We start from the raw sequence: 26,938 nt of genomic DNA, 5'->3' as shown, positions 1-26,938 counted from the left end.
TTATTTCAGTATGTTTTGCCCTGTTTTTTTAATCATTAAGATAAAGGATATTAAGGTTAAACACTAAGTCCAACACTCTCGTTCTTATTCTATGATTAATGTGTCATGATCATAACACCCGTTTCTAAAATTCTGCCTACTGTAAGCATAATATGAAAGCAATAAATGAATATATTTGTGATCCAGCATCATCTCTCAGGAGAATTGGTTAAAAAAAAAAAAAAGAATTCTTATTATGCACTAATGACTTTTCAGTAACAATTACTTTCCATTGCAAATCACAAGAACATTAGAGAGTGGATTTTCTCTGCTCTCTTCACAGTAAAAAAAAAAAAAAGAATTCACACAGTAAGTATCTAAAAGATTAGATGCAATTCAAGTCACCCTACAGAACTCACCAGACATATTTTTATAGTCAACTATTAAATAAAAATAAAACAACACACCTCCTCCAGCTCTCAGCAATGAGATTACTCAGGAAATAGGCTAAATGGCAAAGCTTTCAGTACAAACTTGCCTTCTGAAATCCAGTGCCAAGTTATCAGAACTTTTTGTGGTATGTTCCTGTATAAAATGCTCTAACAGTCACAATCGTAACACCAGGGCAAACATTTCCAAAGAGAAGAAAACTCTCCATTTGACAAACAAAAGTAGAGAAATTCCTCACAATGCCTCAATTTATCACGATTCTACAAACCCACTGACTCATGATGTACATGTTAGTGGGGATTACCAAAACCCCCAATATACTTTTTTTTTGGTGCAATATACTCTTTTACTTAACAAATTCTTACTGACAGCTATCCTATTCTCTGTGACAAATTCTTCCTGAGAGCTTACATTACAAACAGAAATAATAAGTACATTAATTTAAAGCTGTGGTAATAAGATCAATGCCCTATTTACTTCTAGTCACTAGTACAGCTCAATAACATAATATATACAAATATTCTGAGTACATCTTTCAGGTACTTTATTAATATCCATAAAAAATACAATGACTTATCAGTGTAAATCATATGAAACCTGGTCTGACTTGTTCAGTGTCTTCAAAGCTTTGTTCATAAGATAGATAATGGAGGTAGAGCAATAACAGATTCAATGATCCTTTTAAATGGACAAGCTTTTTATAATGTGAATTCTTTTCACAGGAAGACTGCAGCCCTACCCAAGCCCTACCTTTTCCAGACCCACAGAAAATACTTAGTCTGAAAAATGCCTATGAGCTTCTTACTGGAGATATTTCTTAATCCCTGGCTATGACTAAAGATATTTGAAACACACTGCAAGTTACATGCTTCAAATTCTGAATCCTTTTATAAAGAGTTAAAGTGAAAGTATTTTTCACGTTTTTCTTCATATTGCCTTAAATGTTGACACTGATGGGCATTTTTAAAAGATCAGAAAGCACAAGAGTATTAGTATAGCTTTCAAAAAAATGTTAAGGTGTTTTTAAGAAATCATTTATATATCTATATTTAGCTCTCCCTACAGGCTCCAAACTGAGTCACATGGTAGAGTATTGTTTAAAATTCTGAAAGGGAACACCACAATACATGGACAAGCAATGCACCAAGTGCCTATTTTTCTTGCTGCTTTATCAGTCTGCCTAAGATGAGACAGGGTTGCTGGGGTTTAATACAGTTTCTTTCAAGGTTGATTCCTACCCAGCCAATGATTAACTGTGGCAACACTGAAAAAGAGACTCCAGAAACCAGCACTTCAGGGAAGGCTCATATGGGGAAAGAGAAAAAAAAAAAAAATCCTAAAAGCAAAGCTATGATGATTTAATTTCAAGGGAGACAGAAATCCAGAAAAGTATTTCAGGAGAAGGTTATGCAATCTCACTGGTGATAAAAGACAGCAATCTGTGTCACCTACACTCCATATGGATGGTAACGATACTGAGCAAGATTCGCTGATGCCTAAGAAGATAAAAGTTGCAGTTATTTGTAGAAGGAGCCTGTACTGTCGTAATGAGACACATACTGATTTTTATGAGCTACAAAGCAACCGGAAGATAACGGCAAGGCATAATTCTAGAGACGGTGAAACATCAGGATAACACAGAGGAGTCCAGACTAGAAGACTGGTCACTTGTACAGCTGAAAAAAGGATGGGTGGGAGTAAAAACAAAGGCTTGTTTCAGTCAAAGAGCATTTCAACCGTGGGTCAAACACCTACAAGTAGAAATCAGAGAAAGCACTATTTGGGCAGAAAAATAAGTAGCCAGAGAAAGGAGACAATCTAGGAATCATCAGCACAGAAGTGGTAGCTGAAATTTCATCTGTGAATGATTGACTCCAGAGCCAGAAGGTAGAAGAGGGAAGCTCACCAGGGAATCTCAGGAAGTCCTGAAGAGAGGTGAGAGCTTCTGTCATCCCTTTTTCCATATTCTGGATATTGAACTGATGGGGCTAAAATTTAAACAAGCAATCCCCACACACACACACACCCCTCAAAAAAAAAAACAAAAACCACACAAAAAAACCCACTAACAAAAAAGCTGTATATGCAAACAGCAGTTATCTCAATTACCCTTTTTAAACAAAAGCAACAAAAGCCCTGAAGCATTTGAAAAGTATATTATGCCAGTTTTACTGCCATCCTGCTAAACAGAATGTTGGCTAAAATAAGCACAGACCCTAAAGGAATCAAGTGATACACTTAAGAAGGAAAAATCAAGAACCACGTAAAACAATGGTAGGGACTTACTTTATTTTCAGTATCACTTAGGTTTTTATTGGAAAAAATAGAGACAAAAGGAATGTGCGGAACTCTATTTAAATACCCAAATATAGATTATGCAACTTTTAACTCTCCAGGCAGGGAAACAAAACCACATCACTGAAAATACAGACATAAATTAATGTTTACTTTTTACAATTTTCAGAATTCTATATGTAATGAAATTTTACTGGCAAAACAAATTTAAATCTCATTAACAAGCATACACAATATTCTAAGCCAAAGCCTAAAAGTACACTGCTCAAAACGGATACTGTGGAAAAAGAAACAGTTAACCCTTTCTGCTAACATACATTAGAAAGCTCAACTTAGCTTTTAGTTGAGAAATGGGACTGAAAGGATAACGCTTGATCAAGTATAATTTACATACGAAAAACTAAATCTTTTACTGCTGAAAGTATTTTATAAGTAAACACCCCAGCATGATTATTTTATAATGACACATTTTGGTATAAATATTGAGTATCAGAGATTATTACATTATTACTCATACTACACCTCAGACAACCTACCAATCTGTACAGACTGAACTGCCTAAGCCTTCTGTACCCTGTTCATGAATATCCTGCTCATCTTTCTGGCACGCCAGACTGATAAAAAACATTCTGTGTTTAATGCAAGTTTCTGTTTCTTTAAGCTTTCATTAGTCATCAGAATGAGCCCAAGAGCACTAAGGGCTCAGGAGAAATCTGAGGCAAAAAGAGTATAACCTGTTATTAAAATTACTTGATGGTGATTACTGTATCTTAGGTTGTTCTAATGTTCGGATTAATCCATGGTCCATCTGTTAGAGCTTTTCTTTCTTGCTTCTGTTGGCAAGTATTTGTGGAGCAAATCCACAGAGAGAAAAGGCAGATTTGGTCAACTGCTTCTTACTACAAGACACAAACCGACACTTTTGCACATATTTGTATATTCTTCAATTACAGGAAGCTTGTAAGTAGTATCCTATCAAGAACTTGGGCTGGGCATTTTAATTAAATATTGCAGAGAACCTCCTCTCAAGAGTGACCACCAAAGTAATATGATAGTCTAAAAATGAGCATTTGTGAGGGGACGTTCAAGTCTCCCTATAATTTCCTGTATTCTAGGTTTGTTCCGGATTCCAGAAGTATTGTTTTCCTGCTCAAGATATCAAAAAGCTTTAGAAAGGTCTCAATTTAGAAAAAAGGTAACAGCAACTTTCTCACGGTCATAACTAATCTTGACAATTACATGTCAACTTATCTTTAATTTCTAACTGAAAACAGCATCTTCATCGTCAGGGTGATTTCACCTTGCTGATCAGGCAAGAGCAGGATTTAGGAAACCATACAGGCAAGAAAACACACTAGAGGAAACAGGAAGTTACAATTACTTGAACTGGTGGCTAACCTGGAATGTGCATAGTTCGAATTGTAACAATAATTTTTTCTGAGAGCAGAAAAACTCTCTTAATGTACAGAGAAATCTATTTTAACAGAAGCTCAACAATCTCTGAAAGACTTTTGAGCAAGCACTTGAGGATATGGGTGGAACTGGAAGGAAGACACACCAGATGATAAAGAGAATGGAACCTACCATGTTTATCAGTACAAGGTTCAGGTTCACAGGGAAAGGAAGTTGTTCTGCATTAAAAGCAGCATGTGTGTATATTCACACTTATATAAGCAGTTGTTTCCCATACAGATTAATGGGAAAGAATTAAATAAAAGTGGTTACTTCCAGTTGAAGAAAAAGGGCAGAAGAGACAAGCAGTGGATGCTGCAATACCTTTACTGGTATAGCCACAAACCGAAACACTATCAGCAGCTAAAAGATTATTCTGAAGTCAGATACTGACAGTAGATCACTGTGTTTAGGGGCTATAAGACAACTGTCACTTGCTAATTTATGTTTCTAAATAGAATTATATCTTTCTGAAATAACAATTCCCTCGTAATTTTCATAATTTTACTGGCTCAACTTTACTGACAAGTAGTTACATCCCTATCTTCTGACTTAGTTTTTCCACAAACTGAGGACTGAAACAGATTCACCTTTCATGGCATAGTAGCTGCTGTCTGCTCTGACTACTTATTCCTCTTCTATGAACCATTTCTAGATTGACTGGCTGTCTTCATCAAGATAAGGAACAGTGCAGTTTCTAGAGTGATAAAATAATGCAGTTTCATTCCCATTTGCTTCTGCAGATATTTCTTGTATTGCATTTGGCTTTTTGACTGTAACTTGAGTACTGACATAATTATTCCATTAATCTGTTTTAACCCTGAGCTCTCATTCCACTGAGATAATGCGATGAGAATACAGGTTCTTCCAAGATCCCTCTGGTAACCTCAATCCATCATGATTACTCATCTTCTTTCTTATCCTTTACTTTCCTTTTGTTGTTGGTTTGTTGCTTTCGGGATTTGGCTGTTGTTGCTATTGTTTGGGTTTTGTTTGTTGTTTTTTTTTTACAATTAAATACTAAGATATTTTATTTTTTCTTACTCTGTGACAGCTTAGATTTCTCTGTAAGCTTTTCTGAAGAATTCTATTGTGTGGACCTAAAAAACCCTATAAACCTACATCAAGATGACCTTTATGTACATGCTCCAAGTGATTTGTGCAGCAGAACTTCCCTTGACAATGCTTTCACTGCTTTCTCATCTGTAATTTCTTCACATAATCACTGATTCTGCCCTTCAATAAAGCTTTACCATGTTTTGCCAGTAGATAAATGAGCACAAGTTCTCATTTCTCCTCTCCATTCTGGATGCTATTTTAAGAACAAGTACCACCTTACCATATTTCATTCCTGTGATACCAGTCATTTTATGTAGACTGTTACACAGCGCTGCAGCACTAACAGATAAGCAGTTTCATACTAGAGTTAATTTAAAGCCATTAAGCTTAAATACCATCAGGTCCTGGAAATAATTTTCCAAAGATGTCTAAACATGTGAAAAAAAGCAAACACACACTAAGTGGGCACAAGACATTTATTTCATAGAGTAAAACTACAGTGCATGTAGTAAACCACACTGCTGTACTAGGATTACAAAGCCTGTCATGTAGATGGCTTGGGTACTGCTGATACGTATTATTAGAAACCTTTTTGAAACGGTGTGTGCATTACACTAAGTAGGGGTATCTGGCACAGAAACAGGGGACGTGACTTCTAAGCAAGAGGAAAGGTAAGGCTGAAGAGCATACTTCTTACACCCAGCAAGGACATAATCACAGCACTATCTCAAATGAAATGCCCAGCTAACCTACTGCCTGTCTCAGTAGCTAATACTGTAAGCATAGAGTAATCCTTCCCTTCCCACTACACCACCCCAAGCTCCAACAGTTCAGACACTGATACAGCCGTAGAACTGTTTACCGCTTTCTCTGTAATGCAAACTGAGCCCAAGTAAGTTTAATACACGGCTAGGTATACACAAATAAAGCAGAGAGGCACTGACACAAGGCAAAGCTACTGGTTCAAAGGTATTCAACACATTATGAGATTAGCTTTGCACACGAGTACCAGATGCTTCACTTGGGCAAAAAGATACTTGTTAAAATTTGAGGCAAAAAACTTATGTCTTTTTTCAATGGGGAACAGTACTTCACCTTAGTTTGAAATACTTCATTGCTCAAATGTAGAAAACCAGTAACTAATTTGCATTTAATGTCACAATATTATGAAGTCATAGTTTTATTCACTGTTTATATAACCACAAGAGACTCCACTGATGTGCTTGAAATGGGCAAGCAGCATTAATCCACATGCCTAAAACAATTCTTACAAAGATCTCTGGTATAGGAAGTAGGGATTGTTTACTGCATTATCTGAAGCTCAGGCACTCTAGTGGAGTATCACAGCACTCAGCTGGAATGACAGGTCTTTGTATAAGATCAAACAGGCAGCCAGTATTGAAAATGGTCAATCACTGCACTGCCCAATCTCCTAGTTATTGTCTTTTCCCAGCCTCACTTGTACTGAGATCATTATTTCTGTGAGCACACAACAACAGTAAAGTAGCCAACTCTGTTGCTTGAAATACATACAAGAGTCCAGAATTACATAACCAGAAGTTCAAGATTAACACTTTCCCACCCCAAACCTATTTCTCACAATTCCTGGATTGTCTTGCTACTTCATCGACGACTGCACAAAGCTATTGTGACAATGCCAAATATTCAACCAGTAGAATACCTTTAGTTCTTTATGGCTGTGCTACATTAGTCAGTAATTAAAATTTTACTACATAGCATGAATAAGCAATTTTAGATACCTTACTAGACTAAGAAAGCTAGCAGTGTTCCAACTAAAACATTTATGCCAGCTGTCAATGTGTGCTATATGTGTAAGGAACAAACCAAGTGCAAGCATTTTTCTCACACCCTTTGGTGTTACGGTGAAAACCTCCGGAGAGAGATCAGCAAAAAAATACTTGGTTAAAAAAGAACTGAAGAGATCTTCCTGAATCAGAAAGTCCAGCTTCCTGTTACTGCAGGCAGCCATAGCATAGTACCATTTATAAATTTAGCAAATAGTTGAAAAATTCTCTAAAACCAACCTTGTACAAATTGGGGAATGAGAATTGGGGATATAATGGAACTGCAGTGAATACTGTAATATTATGAATATATTACAGCCCAGGATCAAGATGAATATTTATCACACTACTCATGGTGTACCTTCCCAGTACAAGATATATTTAGTAGTTTACAAATAACTGCATGTTTTCTTTGAAGTTGCTGTACTGACACCCCAGATACCAACAGAATACACAAACTTAATAATAACATAAATAACAACCCAATCAGGGCTTACACTTAAATACTGAATTGCCACATTACATCGTAAATGTAGACCTATAAATAAAATACTTTCCCTTTCATGCAGTTTTTTTAAAACAAATACTGAGATTTAAGATAGGGGTTTTTTTAAAATCTATCTTAAATAGATCTTAAGAGTAATAATTCTTACTATTACATCATGACCCACTGTTTTAAAGCCTTGTAATAATCTATTACTCAAAGTTTTTTTTCCTTGACAGAAAACTCCAACTTCTACTTCACAATTTAAAAACTTGCTTGGCAGTGTATCACACCTATGTCAGATTTCACTTCCTTGAAGATATCTAACAAAAACAAATGTTAAAGTAAAAAATGTCAATCTGAAGATCTGAGAGAAAACGAATTCAGTTTTAAAATTGAAATAAATCCTGTTGTAGTATCACCATCTAGTGGTCAATCTTGGCAGCAATGTATAGCTTCAATTACATCAAAAATTCACAAAATCACAGAGAATTCAACTTGATCCCTTTTTTTTTCCTGGAATTTGGAAACCTCAAACTGAAGAAATAGTATTAAAAACAAAAAAAAAAAAAAAAAAAAAACACAACAAAACAAGACCCAAAACAAAAAACCCACAGAAACAACAACAACAACAACAAAAAAACCCTCCCCTAAAAACCCAAACAAACAACAACAAAAAAATCCGAAGAATTCTTCCAAATATTTTGTTTGGGACAGGATTTGTGAAGGATTTGAAGTGACCCATTTTCACTGTTACAGAAATACAGTTCCACTTCACACAGTATTAAATGGGGAACAGAGGACACAACCTCCTGGGTCAAATGTACTTCTTTGGGGCTCGAGATACATGAAGTACGAACTGACAAAACTCCACCGTAACAAAATAAAAGCTGTAAGCCCTGCCTCATGTTTAACTTTTAAATCAGTACAGCTAGCACCCATTATTTCATGGTAATTGCAAGCATGCAGTATCTTAACCTGAATCTGAGGTAGCCCACCCCTCTGTCAAGAAGGTAAACCACCTTGAGTTACTACAGTACTCAAAGTGGGATATTCGATAAATATTAGTCATATGCTCATCCTCTAAAAATTTGGGATACACATTTCTCTTTCTGGTCACTGCAAGCTGCTCTTTGATAATGATCCCCCTATCCAAGCAAGTCCTAAAGGTTGCTTTAAGCCCTAGAAAATTTGAAAACCTCTCAAGAACAAAATGTGAATTACTTAAACCATTTCCCTTCTTCACTACATTCTATTCGTGTTCTGTATTACTGCTCTATACTGCAGAGGGCTTGCTATAAAAGAAGGTATTCCTCAAAATCTGATTCTACTGCCCTCTGCAGCATTTCTTAAAAAGCAGTATATGATCATAAAACTACAATTTGTTCTCCAAATTAAAATTTCAAATGTATTTAACATCAATATTTTTTAGAAAAATCTTCTCATTATCTCATGGGTGTAATAAACATAACATCCTCTATCAACATTTGGTTTCCTTGAGCAAATATACTATTGAATAAAGCTAATCAAGATCTTGTGTATTAGCCAAGACCTGATCCCTACAAAGCACACCAAGCCAACCTACCAAATGAATTACACAAATTAATTATAGAACTGTTGTTACTAAACTCATCTTCACCATGAGCGATGCCAAAACTGTGAAAACCTTGCAGATCATCAAGCCAAAAGAAGAGGACCAGCTAAGCTAATGAATACAACAGCAACCTTGGGATTTTTTCTGACATACTCAAGACTTTACAGCCTTTATTTCAATAACTTCAGCAAACCATTTGCTAACCAAAAAGAAATTTTTTGAGCAAAAAAGGCATTTTACTCTAAAATGGTCCCATGAAGAATCCCAGGGCCTATGAAACTATGGATGCACTCCTCACTCCAAATACCCAACTTCGTATCAGAATTCAAAGTTCCACAAAAAGCTGGCGAACAACTGGAACCTGGAGAACCCACCCCAGTTTTCAGACAAACAAAGCTCTGGGAAATTTTAGTTCTACCAGATTGCTTTCAAGTTAATAAAATAAAAATAATAAAAAGAGAAGTCACCTGAAAATAATCAGATGTATGGTATAAACGGTAGTAATAGTTGCACAGTGGTATTTCTCATACACACATTCTTTCCTATCCAGTGGTATTTCCCAGCACTTATACATTTCAGAAAGATAATAGTAATCCTCCTCAGAGACCTCAGATACACAGTATTTTGAAAAGACCTCACCATACTTTGTAATTATATTTACACACTACTTAACATTATTTCCACAACAGCTTAAATGAGAGGTGGTTTCTTTCTTCTAGAACAGTGCAGCAGAGTTGTGTATTTAACATACCCCAAGAAAATTTAAAAAAAAACGCTTAGATCACATTGAGCAGAGTAAGGCAGAGTACAGTCATCCATGCCGATTTCTGTAAAACTGTTCTGGGTTTTACGTCAGTGTCTTTACAGAAAGTTACTACAGCTAGAGAAAGCTCAACTAGAACAGGCAATTCAGGGTTCCATGTAACACTCTAAACACAAACCTCACTTATTTTGGAGACCCCTGGTAGGATCTCCGTAAGCTACAGATCATTCACACCGCAGACAGTAAGCAATTAAGTCATCTGCCATGGAATATTAATACTGCCTATATCAAATCCTTACTTTTGTGCTTCTGTAGTTGTCTGTTCGCAAAAATAATCTGAAGTCAAACACAGGAACTATTCTGAGTAGTTTGGTTTCCCTGAGATCTAGTCAGCCAGAAGGAAATCAAGGTAACTATAGCCCTTTAAACATGATTAAAAGTACAACTTTTTTGTACAAGTATAAAGAAGTAATACCTTGTCAGTTCCAAGAAACTGATTTTCAGTCTCAGAAGCCCATTCTAGAGTTTTATTTTTTATTTCTCTGAGTTTCTAGACTGTGAAGCGTGTTATATGTGATCAGTTATTATGGACAGTTTGCCTCTTTGCCCTTTTGATCTCTTTATGCTTTCTGAAATGCAAGACTATCTGTGCTATGAATTAGGAAGAGCTTGTGAATAAACAGAGCTGACCTTAAGCCACCAGAGGCAGAGTTGTGTTTTTTTTTATTTCTAATAGCTGCACACAAAATGTGTTGTATTACTTTCTGAGTATCAATAAATTCAGGAAACTAGACACAAAAAAGTGTGCTGTGTGTCTACTTTAATAGGTAACAGAAGATTGAGATCCCAGCTGTTCTCAAAATCAAAGGTTTGCCTTATTCTTAGAAGAATTCTCAGAATTCTACACAGAATTCTAAGAATTCTCATTCTTAGAAGGCTCTTCAGAGATTAACAGAGCTCACTTCAAAAGGATTTTTCATTAGGGCTTAAACAATTCAGCTATTTTAGCTCCTAAAGACTACAGAAACACAAAGAGTTCATTATGGAGTTAAAAGTAAAAATAAGTAACTGCTCATTACCAATATATACATTTTTAAAATCTTGGAAAAGCTGGATCACAGCTGCTAAACACACTCACCCACTACTGGTGGTTCCTTTATAGAATCCTTACAAGTGAATTACAGAGCTGATACATTCAGCAGACTTCACAACAAAAAAATAAATACATCTGGAATGTAACTAGGCTCAAAATGACATTTTCTTAAATTATAGTGGCACCTGTTACAGTACACTGCCAATTTCAGTCACAAAGGATTCTACCACACCCCCAAAATTTGTAAGAATAAAAACACCAAGCTATAAGCTTAGTACAGTGTAAACCCATCTCATCATTCTAAAGCCCAAATGCTCATTGGTATCAAACCATTTCCCCACTTTTTCTTGAAAAAAGCCATAAAGACTCAGAGGTGTTACACAAAACAGTATTTAGTCTGGCACACTAAAATATTATGCTATTCAGAAAGTGATTAAGCTCCATTTCACTACTAAGCCAGTAAATAAAACTGCCTCCAACAACCCCCTCCAAAATCTCACACGCAATTTGTTCTTTTTAAATTTGCCTTGAAGTTACAAGAGCTGTCTTAAGTATATATGCTGAAAATCTCCAGAGATATATGTATTATCCTTGGCTTCGTACATTTTCCACTCAGGTCCTCAATTAAAATGCTTACAAGAAGAAAACTCAGAACTGATTCTATAGGATCCTGACAGAAAACCCAAAACATAACTTACATCAGTAACTGTACTGTCCCTCAAAACTACATCCAAGACCTTAAGTTACCTACATTGTCATCTGGGCATTTTACTATCAGTCATGTTTAGTCAGGACATGTACTACTAAGTCAACGCTTTAATTGTCTACACAGTGCATTTTACAGAAGAGCAGTTCCGCAAGAGAAGCGGGTGTGTATCTCATGCATGTTTTTCCCTACAAAAGTATATTCCTGGAGAGTGAAAGAAAAGAGTTCACCCTTAAACTTTAAAAATGCCTACCTTTACTGGTGAAATATGAGAATGGGAAACAAACCCATGGACATTCTCAATCTGTGACAGATTCTTCTCTGATACGTGAACCAGCTCTGGACCCGTCACCTCATTGGTAATGTGTGGAGAGCTGTGCTCCTGTGGAGGTGTATCTTCATCCTGGTAGCGGTATTTCTGAGGAAAAAAAGGATAAAAAAAAGATCAGTCCACCACAGAAACGTGAAAAAATTATCCAGAAAACCTAGGTCAGAAATAAGGTTTTTTTTTACTGCTTAGAAGTGTAATTAGTATTTTCAGTGTAAAGATTCATCCTGTTCAAAAATATTCCAGCCTTTTTAGTCTCACCTACCTAGCTATAAAGCTACCTAATTGTCTTTTGCCTGTTTGCATACAGTAACATGTCCCCAAAGCTTTTTCCAAAGAACTTTTGCCTTTACAGGTTTTTTTCTTACAAACTCTTTAACACTAGATTATTCACTAATAGCAGACACTCTCACTACCAACTCTGAATTTGTCACTTTCTTCTGCTTTTAAAAGCTATCAGCCTCATAAGCTCTTTTTGTATTTCCAATTTAGTACATCTGCCAAAAGCACTTTCTGCCAGCTAAAGAGTTTCAGCTTTTATACTGAGGTATCAATATAGCAATTCATTACTGCTAACTTTATGATGAAACATAAAATGTGGATTTGCCACTAGATGGACTGAGCTCTCCCAAGTTTTCAAACAGAACCACAAAGCATTATGCAGTCTTAGTCTTTGTAATTTGCACTTAATTTCAAAATGTAAACAGACAAAACAGAACCTATTACTTATCTAGCAGGGATGAGTTCTAGTCAGACTATGCTATATCCACACTTGCAGATTCCTACTAAAAGGATATTAATGAAATCAGGAGGATACATAATATTAACTTGTTCTCTGAACAAGTTAACTGCTCATCCTGCATCCCCAAATTCCAGAGCTGACAGGGCTCAAATTCCAAACATACTTAACAAAAAGTTCACCCCAGGTTCATCTTTGTGGTCTCTGCCAATTCTGAAGCACTTCAGGTAGTCCACGCATTTTATTACTAGTTAAAACCAAAGCTGAAGTCCTAGAACTTTTTTCCCAGCAGAGTTCACTGTGTCCCTAAAACACAACCCGACATAACCACATTGACTTTCACACACCATTACTAGACTCTGGAGTATATACATGGTTGTTACTAGTTTACAGAGAAAGCATGTCACATTATTAAAAACCCTTCTAAAGACATGGTAGTTTCAAACTTAAAAAAAAGCTATTCTATTATTAAAGTATATTTAGAAGACATTTCCTTGTTGCCTTTTTTTTTTTTTTGAAACACAATTCTAAGATCTATGTACTTCAGTCAGAAATAGTCATAATCTTGGTAATCCAATTCTACAGCATAATCCAGTGGAACACTGCAAGCAACCCATTTGTCTATAATTATGTGAACACTATACGTAATTAGTGGCAATACCTGATAAACACTGTATAATAACTAACCCTTTTAACAGCTGCATGCAAGTACGATTTTAGGCTACCACAAAGATCCATGCTCTTCACAGAAAAGTTTTGCAATATTACAGTGTCATAAAATCTACAGGATAAGCCACAAAGAAACGGTCTAAAATGATACATCATTTATCAGCTCCTGTAAGGCTTAACCTGCTTATTTCCTGCTCACCAATGTGCGTGTGCTTGTCTTGCAGTAAGACTTAATTTTTTGTCTACCTAGCAAAAAACAATCTCTAAGCATGGTCAAACAGGACAGCTAAACTCCTAACAGGAGTATCTTATTCTTCCTGGTCTTCCAAACTCTGGGGAAAGCACTATACCCATTCCCTTTCTTTGGTTCCAGCACTCAAATCAGCAGAAAAGTGCCTACTGTTTTCTCATCCTTTGATGGGCTAGACTTGTACTGGATTGCTGACCCTAATTCATTCAGGACTCAAAGCACACCAGAGACAGCGCAAAAGGAGGGATGAAATCAGGATGGGATTTCTGTCTTTTGGAAGTGAGCTATATATACATCAGTCTAGTCTGTAGACTCACTGTATAGCAATATTGTGCAGTTTTGCCAGTAAAGAAGTGGTTCAATGGATCAGGTGTGTTAAAGTGGTCGTAAAGTGAATTGGGCTGAAAGAGGAAGGATTTCTTTGTTCTTCTCTTTCTGTTCTTCCCTGTACCACATTGTTCTGCCAACACTAAGATTACTTGAGAGATAAGCTACGTTCCCTTACTAACTTAAAAGGAACAACTTGCAGGTTTACACTTCTATCGTACATCGCACTCCATCCAGTCACAGCCTGCCCTACAGCACACCTCTGTCTCCAAACACATCCTCACCCGTCTCCAAACCTCAATACAGCAGCACAAACCTGCACTCAGCCATACATACAGACCCTAAAAATGCAGTTTCTTATAGACAGTAACTGATGAGATGTCAGAGATCTTTGAAGTAAATCAGTAACCCTGATTTATTTTTGTACTTAAAAAATAAAATTGAGAAAATCTTGATCCACACTCTACTCAATTCATCCTTCACTGGTGAGACCATATGAGATTAAGTTCTAGTATATGAGAGAAATTATGCTTTTGAAGTATCAGAAATTGTGAAGTAGAAGGAATACAAGTATATTTTCTCTAAAAATACCAATGATTAGCAGAGAAGCACAAGGCAAAATAAATAATCCCAAAGAGGAAAGCAAGAACATTAAAGACTTATGTTATTACAGCCAACCTACTTCCAAACACTTTCATACCTTCCAGTTAGATGGATGCCAAAGGTGAATGCTAATAGTTGTGGAAAGTCACAATAGTTACTCAAAAAGCCCTAACTATTCACATATTTAGCAGAGAGTTTCATGAGATGACTTAGCCAACTTAATAGCTCACTACTAGCAGAAGGTAAAAGTTCTTTGCTTTCCCAGCAGCAGTGAGATGCTAGATTACTCAGCCTCAGACTCCTGCCATTCATCCATCTTCTGAGACCGATTTGTTTTTAATTTATCAAAATAAAACCCCAAAAGGAGTTGACATTAACTCTCTAAAACAGCCATGTTAAAAACATCAGAAACAGGGAAGAATTATCATTTAAAGAATAGTGTTGGCCAAAAATACAAGTGAACATTATTGGAACATAAGTAAGATCACACTGGAAATCGGTAAAAAATATTAGAGCTTCAAGAAGCACAGGAAATGCCTTGAAACTCCAGAGAAAGTATGAATTTTGCTAGCCTAAAGGAGCCTGCTCCACTGGTGAAGGAAGTAGTTTGCTGGATTTCTGATCCAAGATGTCCCTGCCAGATCTCAAGCTTTCATTTGACGATGAAATAGAGCAAAATGGGTGGATTAAGTTCCCAGATCATCTCAGGCAAGACCATGTGGAAAGCCAGATATGGATCATTCCAGTTTTATTAAGGAAAAACAAACAAATAAACAAACAAACAAAAACAAAGTCACAGGTCAATCAAAATCAACTTCCTTTACTAGAACAACACAGGATTACTTTGTCCAGGTATTTGGACATGCCTGAGTGTAAACAGACTCTAGGTTTCACTAAGATTTCAGTAAGAAACCTAAGTTTACATTATAAAATGTATCAGTGCCTATAGCAACATAGTGTGTATAAAGTTTTAATAGAACAGTACAACATTTAGATTAAAAATGAAAAAATACTGTGGTAAACAATTCTCCCATACTAGACACTAACAAGGGCTACAAGTGTTTCAAGTAAACATCTTAAACGTGAACTAACTGGATTTTGATGTAATATTCAAGATTGATTTTACTATTATTTGCAAAGTATTTCCCTACTTGAAACTACTAAAACCAAAATTCATATTTAAAATATGCTGATATACTTACAGGATAATGTTTCAAAGTGCAAATAGAAGACATGGACACAAAGTGCATGAAAACATAAATATCCGCAATATCCAGGCTCTAAAGAGACACCAGTTTAGAAGAGCCAGAGAAGCAGTGGATCAAAGAGAAAGCATTTTCTTCTTCCCAGACGTGGCAAAGCAGCTCTGAACTTGCAGACACACTGCCTCGGATGCTCACCAGCACTCAATCAGGTAGTAGCCAAGCAACTTAACTAATTTTGAAGAAGCTTTATGGACTGTCGTATGGTTTATAATCTACTTTGAAGTCCTAAGTAATCAAGTGTTAAATGTTTAACACATACTTCTGACAGAGATACTGCCCTAAAGGATTCAGTTGTAGGTATACAGGTGTGTCAAAAGTAATTTAAACCATTTCTCTTCTGATGCAAGATAGTTACAAAGATTTCTTAACACATTACACTTTCAATGAGTTTTGAACTGCCACCAAACACTACGGACTGAATTAGTTACTGTAAAAAAAAAAAAAAAAAATCCATTTACTTCAATAAACCAGTGCTAGTTTACATGAGAGGAGAAGACAGCCCAAACTCAGAAGAGTGAAATCACCCACTGTGTTAACTGATCAGGCCCCACAGGCTGCCTGCTTCAATTCACAGGCCTAGAAGACTTAGACAAAAACAAGGATGAACGAAGTAGCTGCAAAGTGCAGGATGAACAAAGATTTTACAGACTTTACAGATTACACAGATTTTATAGCACTGTTTTTCAGAATACAGATCACTTGATCACTGAAAAAGTGCAGAAAAGCTTTAGAAAACATTCAAAAAAAGGTTCACTTTAGTCTGCCTCGTCTCTTACCTATATTTTAAAAGAAGGCATTTCAAACATTCATATATAATCTGCCCCCTAGAGATAACTAAATTGTGGTTGGGTTACTGAGGGGGGTGGTGTTGGTTTGGTTTGGTTGGTTGTTTTTTAAGATCCTCTAATGAAAATCTTACTGTAACAGAAGTGAAAAGAAATTGCTTACAGAACACTTAAACAATCCTATGCCCCATACTAGTGACCCATATCCGCAATAGCACTGAATTCCAGAGATTCAAGACATACAGAACGCCACGTTCAAGGGCAGAAAATTAATTACAGAAAAATGTCTTAACTACCAGATAACTTAAAAGACAAAATGCAAGGCAGCAGTAACTAGAGTTCTCTTTAAAATGGGATGTGTATCAAAATCCAATTCATATTAGATACATGTATCAATCTACTGTCTTAAGTGAAAACAAATTTGAAAGCACAGTAATGTATAATTTCCACACACAAATTAAAAAAAATCAGTGCTAAACCAGCTTTAATGTAAGAGCAAAAGGATGCTAAAAAAAATTTAAAACTTAAAAAAAAGGTTGACCTTCCAGATTCTAACCCACCCTACCTACACAATGATACAACTCCTAAGTTACTACATACTTCAAACTACAAAACCTACAAACAAAACACATGAAAACATGCAGCCTGATTTATACAGCCTGTCCCCAGGTAAATTTTGATTTTCATTGTAGAAGGCCAACCCATGTTTTGAAAGAGATTAAGTGAGGACCTCAACAAGTAAATATGATCTTTTGAATTTGATAAATACATAGAAGCTCATAGGGTCAGGCCTCATCTGATGCAGTATGAACAGGCAGCATGAAAACCAAAGTGGCTTTAGAGTATACACCTGACTCCGCAGGTTTACATTCTTTTCCTTGTTTAGTCACTGCTCCACTTCAGAAGTGAAAATAAATCTGAAAGGACCCTTCAAAAGATCATTCCAGCAACTGAAGTGGGGAAACAGTCTGACCTTCAGCATAAAAAGTACTTCGATGCAGCATGTCAAAGCAGATAAACAGAAAAATCTAAATACAGTTCTCCCCATACCTCCCCAAACACTGACCTTCACCACTCCAGAACTGACCTTAACTCAAAAGCTTTGTAAACATCAGGAGAATTATGAAAACCAGAGGAAGTCTCTTTGCAGGTGAAAAAAATTCACACTGAAAAACTGGAAGTCTGTAGCTAACAAGAGCAACTTCAGTAATGTTAGAAAAGAGGATACATGTTTCTGGATTTTCAGAACTACTTCACTGATCATGGAAAAGGACTTACAGTAAAATTTTCAATTTAGGCCTCAATGTTCTGATAAACTGAATTACTCAAAATTGGCTTTTTGGCTTTATTTTTTTTAAACACAGGTGTGGTACTTTGAGTAGCTAACTACTTCATTCTCAAATAAAAGCGTAAAGTTTTCTTTCAATAATCAGAACCAAGTCAAAAATATAAGGCATTTCAGCCCACTCTGGACAGCTTCAGTTTGACACTTATCTAGAATAAAACTGCTCATAATGTGTTTATTTAGGTCATAGCATTCCATCCTATGTCAAAATGCACAGCTAGTGTTAAACGTGTTTATGTAATGCTTCATGTCACAGATACCCAGAAACACCACAAGAATTCAAGATATGTACACACATTTACAAAAACACCAGAAATATTTACAGTGAAGTTTACTTGCTCCAGAATAGAGTCCAAAGAAGGAACAGTCAGATTTTCAATGTTCTTTTCATACGTGGTGAAAAATCAGTGAAGGAAAACACTGTTCTTCACAGGATTCCTTATTTGAGATGAATTATTTTTTTAAAGGACTGAACAGGTAAATCCTGTATTACTGTTTCACACTGTCATTTAAATACTGACTCAGTATTCAAAAGCCATCTTAGAGAATAAGGATAGTTAATTTTTAGCGCAATACAACCCTGCAACTTTTCTTCAAAAAACACAAAGTGCCCAGTGCAAAAATCTCTCTGCACTACTGGCAGTCACAACTATTTGAACATAAATCCTTCAGTTCATTGGGGATTCAGATAGTACAGAAAGCCTAGTCTGTACTAACAGCAGTACATGCCTATTTGAAGAAAATTAAAGCCTGTGCAGAAATAAATTAAGGTACCTTAAAACACATTACTGCTACATTAACTGCGCATGGAATGGTTTGGACTGGAAGGGACCTTAAAGATAATCCAGTTCAACCCCCCTGCCAAGGGCAGAGACACCTTTCCACTAAGACCAGATTGCTCAAAGCCCCTTCCAACCTGGCCTTGAACACTGCCAGGGCTCTGAGCAGCCCGTTCTACTGCCTCACCATCCTCACAGGGAAGAATTTTTTCCGAATGTCTAACCTAAATCTCCTGTCTGTCAGTTTAAGCCATCCTCCGTTGTCCTATCCCTACATGCCCTTGTAAAAAGTCCCCCTCCAGCTTTCTCGTCGGTCCCTTTAGGACTGGAAAGCTGGTACGTTCGTCTTCGAGATACACGTATTACCAGCATTCTGCCAAAACGACACTAATAAAGAACTCCGCCGATCGCGTTTTGTACGAGGTTCTTACCCACCCCCCCGCCCCGACACAGGCCGCGCGCCCTCCGGCGGGCAGCCCCGCGCAGCTCCGCGCACTTCCCGCGCACGCTGCCCGCTTCGCAGGGCCGGGCGCGCCCGGTCAGGGCAAGGTAAGGAGTCACTAACGCGTTCGGACAGACAGAGCCACTGACGCGAGAGTACAGCGAAAAACGGCGCCATCGCCGAGATCCGACACAAAACGCCCAAAGTGGATTCCGGATTATTTGCTGGATATTTTTAGTTTGGTCTTAAAGCGATCAGCATCGCCCTTCCGCACTTCAACTGGCAAAATTAAAACCAAGATAGCACTTTCATTCTCTGCTTTTCTTCCCAAGTTCATTATTTAAGCATGAGAATATCTTACAAATAAAACAGGGATGTGCAGTTCTACAAAAGGAAGGAAAGAAATTTAATTCTATAGCAATTAGTTTCCAAATTGCATCAATAAATATATACATATTTGCAACTGAAAAATGCTTTGGACAGATGAAAGATAAGTAGATTCAGACAAGCTAAATTCTTCCCTCTGGGAAATAAAGCATTCAACTTTAAGCTTCATAATAAATCATTCACACTATCAAAAGATCCATAAAAATTTAGGCTCCTCCCCCCCACCTCGGTGACTTTTATTCAACACCAACGTTTTACAATACAGACACATCTATCTAGAAATGCACCACACGTATGCATGGATGTATACATGTACACACACACACAACTGTTCCCAATTCATAAAATCTAATTCAATTATTTTTTGTTAAATAAGCAACAACTTAGAAACACTGAATATTCAAAGTAAGTTTTAGAGAGAAACATTTCTGACTGTCTCACAAGTAACTTCACACATATATCCCTTTAATTCTACACGGGCTTTCCAGTACCTGGCCTTCTTGTTACATCCTTCACATTGCATGTTAATTTTACTGGTGGAAAAAAACAAAAATGCATTTTTGCCGTAACACTGAACATCTTCTGTTTACTATTCTGAGAATTACCAAATTATATATGTTTTATTAGTCTGAACCCTAAACAGCTGCTGTAGTCCTAAAACGACTAAATGCCCAAGGGCACTGTTAAACCCAAACCTGCCACTAACAATTGCTTCCATCAATACGATGTCAGGAGGCATTTCCAGCCCTGCATCTCAGTGCAAGTCTCCTGTGTATTTAATTCTCTACAGCTGAAGAACATGAAAACCAACTGCAATAAAACTGATTACATTATGATTAATGCTGATTAATGGAGAATGACGACATTTTACATGCGGCATTCAGTAAATTCAGAATGTTGTTCCAAGGGATCTTTAAGCAGTAGGCATGATAATTCACTACTTCTGTCACAACCACCAAGAGCTCTGATAACCGAGTAAGGCATGGCACAAAACAGACACTATTTAACCAGAAATTTAAGGCACAGTTACATTAAACATAATGGCAATCATTCATTAAATGCAGCTCATACTTTCAGGAAAGTCCTCTTATAGACCCACCTTACATCCAAACATTAAAGATATTGTGTTGTTGGTACATGCTACTTTACAGTGGCATAGCATCGGAGAAAAACAATCCAAGTTTTTTATGCTAGGAGACATTTTTTCAAACCCTGTGCACTTCAATCGATCCGTGACTGAGATTCCAGAAAAATGCCTCTGTAAGCGCTGCTTGCTCCCTGTCTTTGACATTTAATCTAGGTCCATAGTGTTCAAAAATGAGCCTTTACAGAAATAGGTTGAATCCTTCATGAAAGATGTTACTTCACGTTAGAAACCAGATCTTAAAAAAAAAGCAAAGAAAAAATCCCATGTCCATGTTTAAAATTCCCGAGTCAGCCTTGTATTTAATTACATTAGCGCCAGCTTGAAGGGACAACTGTCTCACGGCCCAAAGTAACACCGCGATCAGCTCAGCCAGCACCCCGGGTTAGATCCAAGGCAGCTCCACCTGCTGCAGTGCGAGGACTGCTATCTCCTCCATGAAAACAGGAGCGACTCCAGCAGAGCCACTATGCTCAGTGCGCGCTGGCTGCTGAGGGGAGGGGCGAGATGTTGCAGCAGGGGACTCATTGCACGGCCCGACAGAGAGAAACCTAACGCTTCCTGCAAGGTGCTTTCGCACTGCACCAATGAGCATGTGAAACCCCGCTTTAAAAATCAGCTGTGCGTAATGATAAACCCAGCGAAGTTGTAAGCATAACAGCAGGGAATTTGCTGATCTGCAGTTTACACTAGCTTTTTCAAGGAAGAGTCAGCAGATCACAGAATGAATGGCTATGGGATATTTAGCCCATTGCAAACACTAAAAATTCAAGGTTATTTGACACATGTCAAAAAAAATGTTCTTAACTGCCTAGTAAAACTCCTAATGGTCTACACCAAAAGCAATAAAGAAACAGGTACAGAAACACATGAATATTCCTGAAATTCACCACTCAATGAAATCAAAAGCTGCTATTTTTTCCCCAGTTATCTCTAAGAAATCATGCGTAATCTGGACTAGGCATCAATTTGGTTATGAGGAGTTCTTTCTATAGCACCTCAAGCACAGTGTACATGTGAGCACTTAAACATAAGAGTTTGAAGAAAAAAAGCTTTCTTCCTTAGAACTGAGGTAAAAATGGTCATGGTCTCCTTAAGATTTCTTGGTCTTTGTTGTGTGTAGCAAGTTTAAGACACAAAACTCTTTTTTTAAAATGTTTTGGTTTGTTTTTTTAATCAAGCCCTGTAAGGATTCAAACTTTATTTCCTTTTTAAAAAATACAGGGGTCACCACAGGATTTATGTATTTTAACAAATCACATTATAGAATGTGATCAAAGCCACATCCTCTGTGATTTCTTTGCTCTTATACCATGACCTAATAAACCTCTGCAAAAAGCTTCCATGCAGTCCTGGCATAAAGGTTGGCCTCGATGATCTTAAAGGTCTTTTCCAACCTAGTTGATTCTGTAATTCTGTGATAGCAGCCACCACTTCTATTTTTAATTGTACTGTATTGTAAAAAAATTCCAGAGAATCCTTGTTAGATCCCCCTCTCTTTAGGACATGACTGTTCACCTAAGTTTACATCTGTAGCAGCCTTCTGTCATCTCCCTTTTACTTGATTTGGTTTACCTGATAAGCACCCCTTGAGGTAGAAAGTTTAATGTAGTATAAAATTGGCATCCGCACTTACAGCTCAGAAATGAGTAACTTCATGAATTATACTGAGACAGTCATCTTTATATAAATGTGCAGACTGATGAAACCAAAACTAAGGCAAAATGTCTGGAGAAAAATGTGTAACTCAGCCCACAGTAAACCTCAAAATAAACTTCATTTGCATGAGGACCTCTTTCTTGGTAGAATATCTGAGGACAGCATTTCCATACTAATAAGAACAGTTTTCTTTCCACTGTGTGCTGTGACCTACAGTTTGTCACCAAATAGTCTTAGACATCATTTCCCACAGCAGGTCATCTTCTGCATGCAAGTACAGCAATAGGGGCAGGACCAAAGGAAAAAAAAAATAAAGAAGAAATCTCTAACACTGCCTTCAACACCACAGAAAAAGAAACAAAGACTGTAAGAAACCAACAACAACAAAGAATACTCCTTCTTCGTTTAGCTAAATTAGGTGAAGTTTTTCTTGCAAGAATATTGAAATCCAAGGGTAGCCCTAAGTAGAACAGAATGATGAAGAACCTAGAACTTCTTTATTTTCCTAGAGCTGACTGGGGGTCACCATACAGTCTCTTGCCTGAAGAAATAGGGCAGAGCACAACTTACCACCACAAAGGAAAAAGGAAAAAAATGCACAAGGGGAAAGAAAGCAGTCACAGGCTGCTGCCTCTTCCCAAACACAAGAATGTTCCCATCCCACAAAAACAACCTTTTCAATGCACCACAGATCAACAATCCATCTTGCTTCCGTATCTCCAATCACATTGTAATACTCACTGTTTCTCACTAAAATAATGCACAAATGCATGGCAATTTCATGACTACAAATAAAGTCAAAGCCAAAAGCAGTTCTTGAATGTTGCAGAAATAGCTTTTTGTGATGCAGAAAATACAAGCTCTAATGTGCCATGGGCACAGACAAATCAGTAAGAGGAAGATACGAGTCTACACATCCACAAAGGATTCCATCAGTAAGATACAATGAAGAAGAGAAAGCTTAAGTAACTTCAGGCAATTACATCTACATTGTTGATGAAGACTAGATAAAGCATCTGAATCTTTCAGCCATATATTTGCAACTGTAAACAAATAAATTCATTACACTATATGTCTTGATCTTTATACAAAGATGGAACTTTTTACATATCTTGCTGTCCACAAGATTAAAAATACAAATATTTAAGATTGTAAAATTAAAATATATTCTTACATATTTTGCTGACTAAATTCAGAGATTCAACTGTAACCAAGGTTTCACTTGTTCAAAACAATTATTTGTACACAAAGCCTCTTTAAATACACAGTTGTGAACATAAAACTTTCTGGAATATGAAAATACAGTATGGTACATACAGAGAAACATAAGCAACAGATTATTTAGAAATCTCTTTTTGAGCTCTGAAGAGACATTTCCACTTATTTAACTACTACTCTGATTCAAATTGAAGGTTGGATTAACGTTTCAAAACCAAAAACCAATTTATTACCACAAAAAACTAAGCTCTTGATGAGACGAATACAGCCTTAACTCCTTAACTATCTATCAATACTCCCAATTTATCAGTCTGTATCTCGTGTTATCACATACAAGCTTGAGCTCCTACAGTTCAAGCCCATAGTTTCCATGCTGATTATACAAGGCAACACTTTTTAAACTGGGAGATTGCAAGATACACACAGAGCCAAGGCTTCATCCAGTGATGCTGTACAGTCAGGAACACATCAGTATTCACCGAATACAGGAAAAAAAAAAAAAACAAACAAACCTAAATTTTGTTCTTGCACCTGATATAATACAAACGTTAACATGACAGTTTTAACTAGAACAACCTAAAGAAACAAAGTCAAAACATTTAAAAATTCATGTTTACTCAACTGTGTTGCCAGCTAAAGGACTGTTTCCATCCTTATGAAAACACTACAAGAAGTAAATTACCTTTATTTCAAGTTTGGCTTGAATGTTTACTTGGCAAGAACCCATCTTTATGCATATAAAAATATGAACATTGTTAAGATCTTTAATCAATAAGCAAGTCTAATTTTGTTATTAGCATAAAATAAGAAAGCTAACTTGAAGTCTCCCCGCACAGTACAAAGCATCAAGACAGAATCAAGAGCTAGGTGGCATCAAAAAACCACACTACAATGCTTTCAGAAACTTAATGCTTCTGTTAGGCATTTGCCAGCTATTCTTTACTAAACACACATAGTACCAGTTTCATTGATATGTGTTCCACCCAGATCCTTAATACAACACAGGTTAGGAAACAGCAATCTCATAAGCAATAAGACATAGAGCTTTTAATGAAATAAGTAACTGGAGGTCTAACTTGACAAATGTACCAGCTATTCAGACTGCCAAATTGAAGGGGAAAATATATATATATTATAATATATATACTAAATATAATATAAATATATACCTTCAAATTTCTTTAGACAGAACAATATCCGCCTAAGTGTCACCTCAGGCATCCATCAAGCTGGTGGGACTCTAGCATAGGTCCCTCTATCTCAGAAGCCTGAACTGGTATCCTTCCAGGATACTTAATGCAACCCAATAAAAAATAAAAAAATTTGGATGTTGAAAAGCATAATCTAATAAACTTACTTTAACCTCTGCTCTGCATAATCTTAGCCTGAATGGTCCTGAAAGAGCACACAGAATTCCAAAATTCCACTCTGAAAATCAGCTTGGATACTGGTTAAGGATTACCTCATTCTAGCAGAGAACATTAATGTAATGGCTGTTAGGCTGTTAAGAATTCCTTACTCAAGGACTAGTAACTTTATAAGCATTTTCTATAAAGTAAATTAAATTTGAACCCTCCTTTCATCATGACCAATGTCTGGTGCAAACTGCATCCATCAGCACCCACAAAGCTCTCTTTGGCTTTGCAGTTCTTGCTCCCTGAAGTATCAGATGACCATCCAAAGCCAGTTTTGAGAAAGCAGCCAAAAAATGTACTGCTTGTTCCTGCACGTTTCCAAATTGCCAGATAAACCATTTGCACTGTACTTTCAGGCAAAGAAGTTTATTTACCGAAAACACCACGAGCTGAAAATTCCCCTTCTAAAGGCTATCCTTAACAAGTATCCATTCCTTAGAAGCACTTTTTATGAACTTGGCAAGTGAGCATGTTTGCAGAAGTTAAACCAGCAGCCACTGTTGCACTTCCAGTTCAGAATGCTGATGTGTATCTGCCCTTCTTAAGAAGCTAATTGTCTCAAACAAAATTTGCACTGCCCAGTCTGTCCCATTTGTGCTGAAAATAATCATCACCAACCTCTCAAAAAATACAGCTGTCCATGTACTTAGTTTCCAAAGTCTTGAAGAACACCATGACCTAATTAACATTGGAAGGCAAAGTGTTAAGAAGTAGTGAAGAGGAATTTGATTAATAGTTGTGTTTTCTAAAAATTGCCCCACAATGGCATTTAATCCCAGAACAAGTCCTATGAATAGAAACTTTTCAGTGGGTGTTCGTGATTTTTTCTCCCAGTTTATTCCAAGTCTTACATTGGTAAGTATAAGACAGGTCTGGGACATGACTCCAACAAGGTCCTTCATGCGCCTTGCTATGTCAAGCCAAAAAACTCAGGTAAGAATACTCTCCTCCCCAAAGTGACCATCATTATGGGCATTTTTATAAACTTGTTTTTGGAGTTCCTTTCAGTCCAAAACAGAGAAAGAAAATATCAAGAGAACAAACCCAGAGGTGTCTGTCTTATGATGCCCTCTATATGCAAAAATGATCAGGCTTCAGAATACCAGCTGCAAAATAATGACAGACTGAAGAGCTTTCAGAAGCAAAACTTCACAAAAAAACCAAGAGCTTCCTGACAATTACCACTGGATAGAGGTCCTCCGTGTTCTAACTGTGATTTCAGAGGTATTTCAAAGATACTAGCATTCATCTGTCAGCCCCTGCCTCTTAGCAGTTCTAACACTATAGATTAATTTCAGCCAAATTGACTGGAGGGATAGAAGTCTTTGATGGTATCAGTCGTTTGCCAGTTTCTCAGAAGTAGGTAGCAGGCAAGGGGATAAATATTAAGAAATACCCATCAAAGGAAGGGGGAGCAGGGAGGGGGTAAAGCTGCCTAAGCAACAACAGGCAGAATGTGTGTAACTAGAATGATACTAAGAGTATCAAAGGGGGGAAAAGTATAGTAAAATGCTATACAGTAGCATATATTAAAATGGTAACACACCTTGACAGAAAAGTTATAGGAAGTCATGCTTTGTAAGGCAAGTATGAGGCCATTTCATGTTTTGTAATTAAAAAGGCCCAGAGTAGAATCTCTTCCATGTCTTTTAATGTTTTGAAAGTATTTTAGCGCTACTGGAACATGCCTTTAAATCTTTAGTTTCCACACAGGAAGCTCCTGAGAATTTGAGAAGTTAAAGAATCGATTAGTATGACTACTATGAAATCCAAAATCCAAAGTTACTTTTTCCTAGCCTGAAACCACCAAAATAAGAACAATTTCAAAAGAGACTAGGAAAGGACTGAAAATAAATGGTTCCTTTTGCAAGACAAAGTTTGATCTGACAAACTAAATGTCGCA

General features: G+C 36.8%; 1 protein-coding gene across 23 annotated transcripts in view; it reads right to left on the bottom strand.

The window, feature by feature from the left end:
- Positions 1-26,938, bottom strand: part of DLG1 (discs large MAGUK scaffold protein 1) — a 163,791-nt gene that overhangs the window by 91,363 nt on the left and 45,490 nt on the right. For 20 of the 23 annotated variants that reach the window (XR_008973825.1, XM_057421725.1, XM_057421730.1 and 17 more), the window contains one exon: positions 11,934-12,098. Coding sequence is in view for 22 of the 23 variants with exons in the window: in XM_057421725.1 (XP_057277708.1) it covers positions 11,934-12,098 (165 nt within the window). In the remaining variant the exon portion in view is untranslated. Of the gene's footprint in view, positions 1-11,933; positions 12,099-20,698; positions 21,464-26,938 lie in introns of those variants that run through there. The other 3 variants (XM_057421742.1, XM_057421746.1, XM_057421744.1) reach the window with 3 other exon arrangements.

Source organism: Pezoporus wallicus, unplaced genomic scaffold (genome assembly GCF_028554395.1).
Source record: "Pezoporus wallicus isolate ANWC-B61680 ecotype Strahan unplaced genomic scaffold, APGP_CSIRO_Pwel_v1 scaffold_7402, whole genome shotgun sequence".
Classification (NCBI taxonomy): Eukaryota; Metazoa; Chordata; class Aves; order Psittaciformes; family Psittacidae; genus Pezoporus; species Pezoporus wallicus.
The sequence above is the reverse complement of the archived record's forward strand: the minus strand, read 5'-3'. Positions and strand labels throughout refer to the sequence as shown.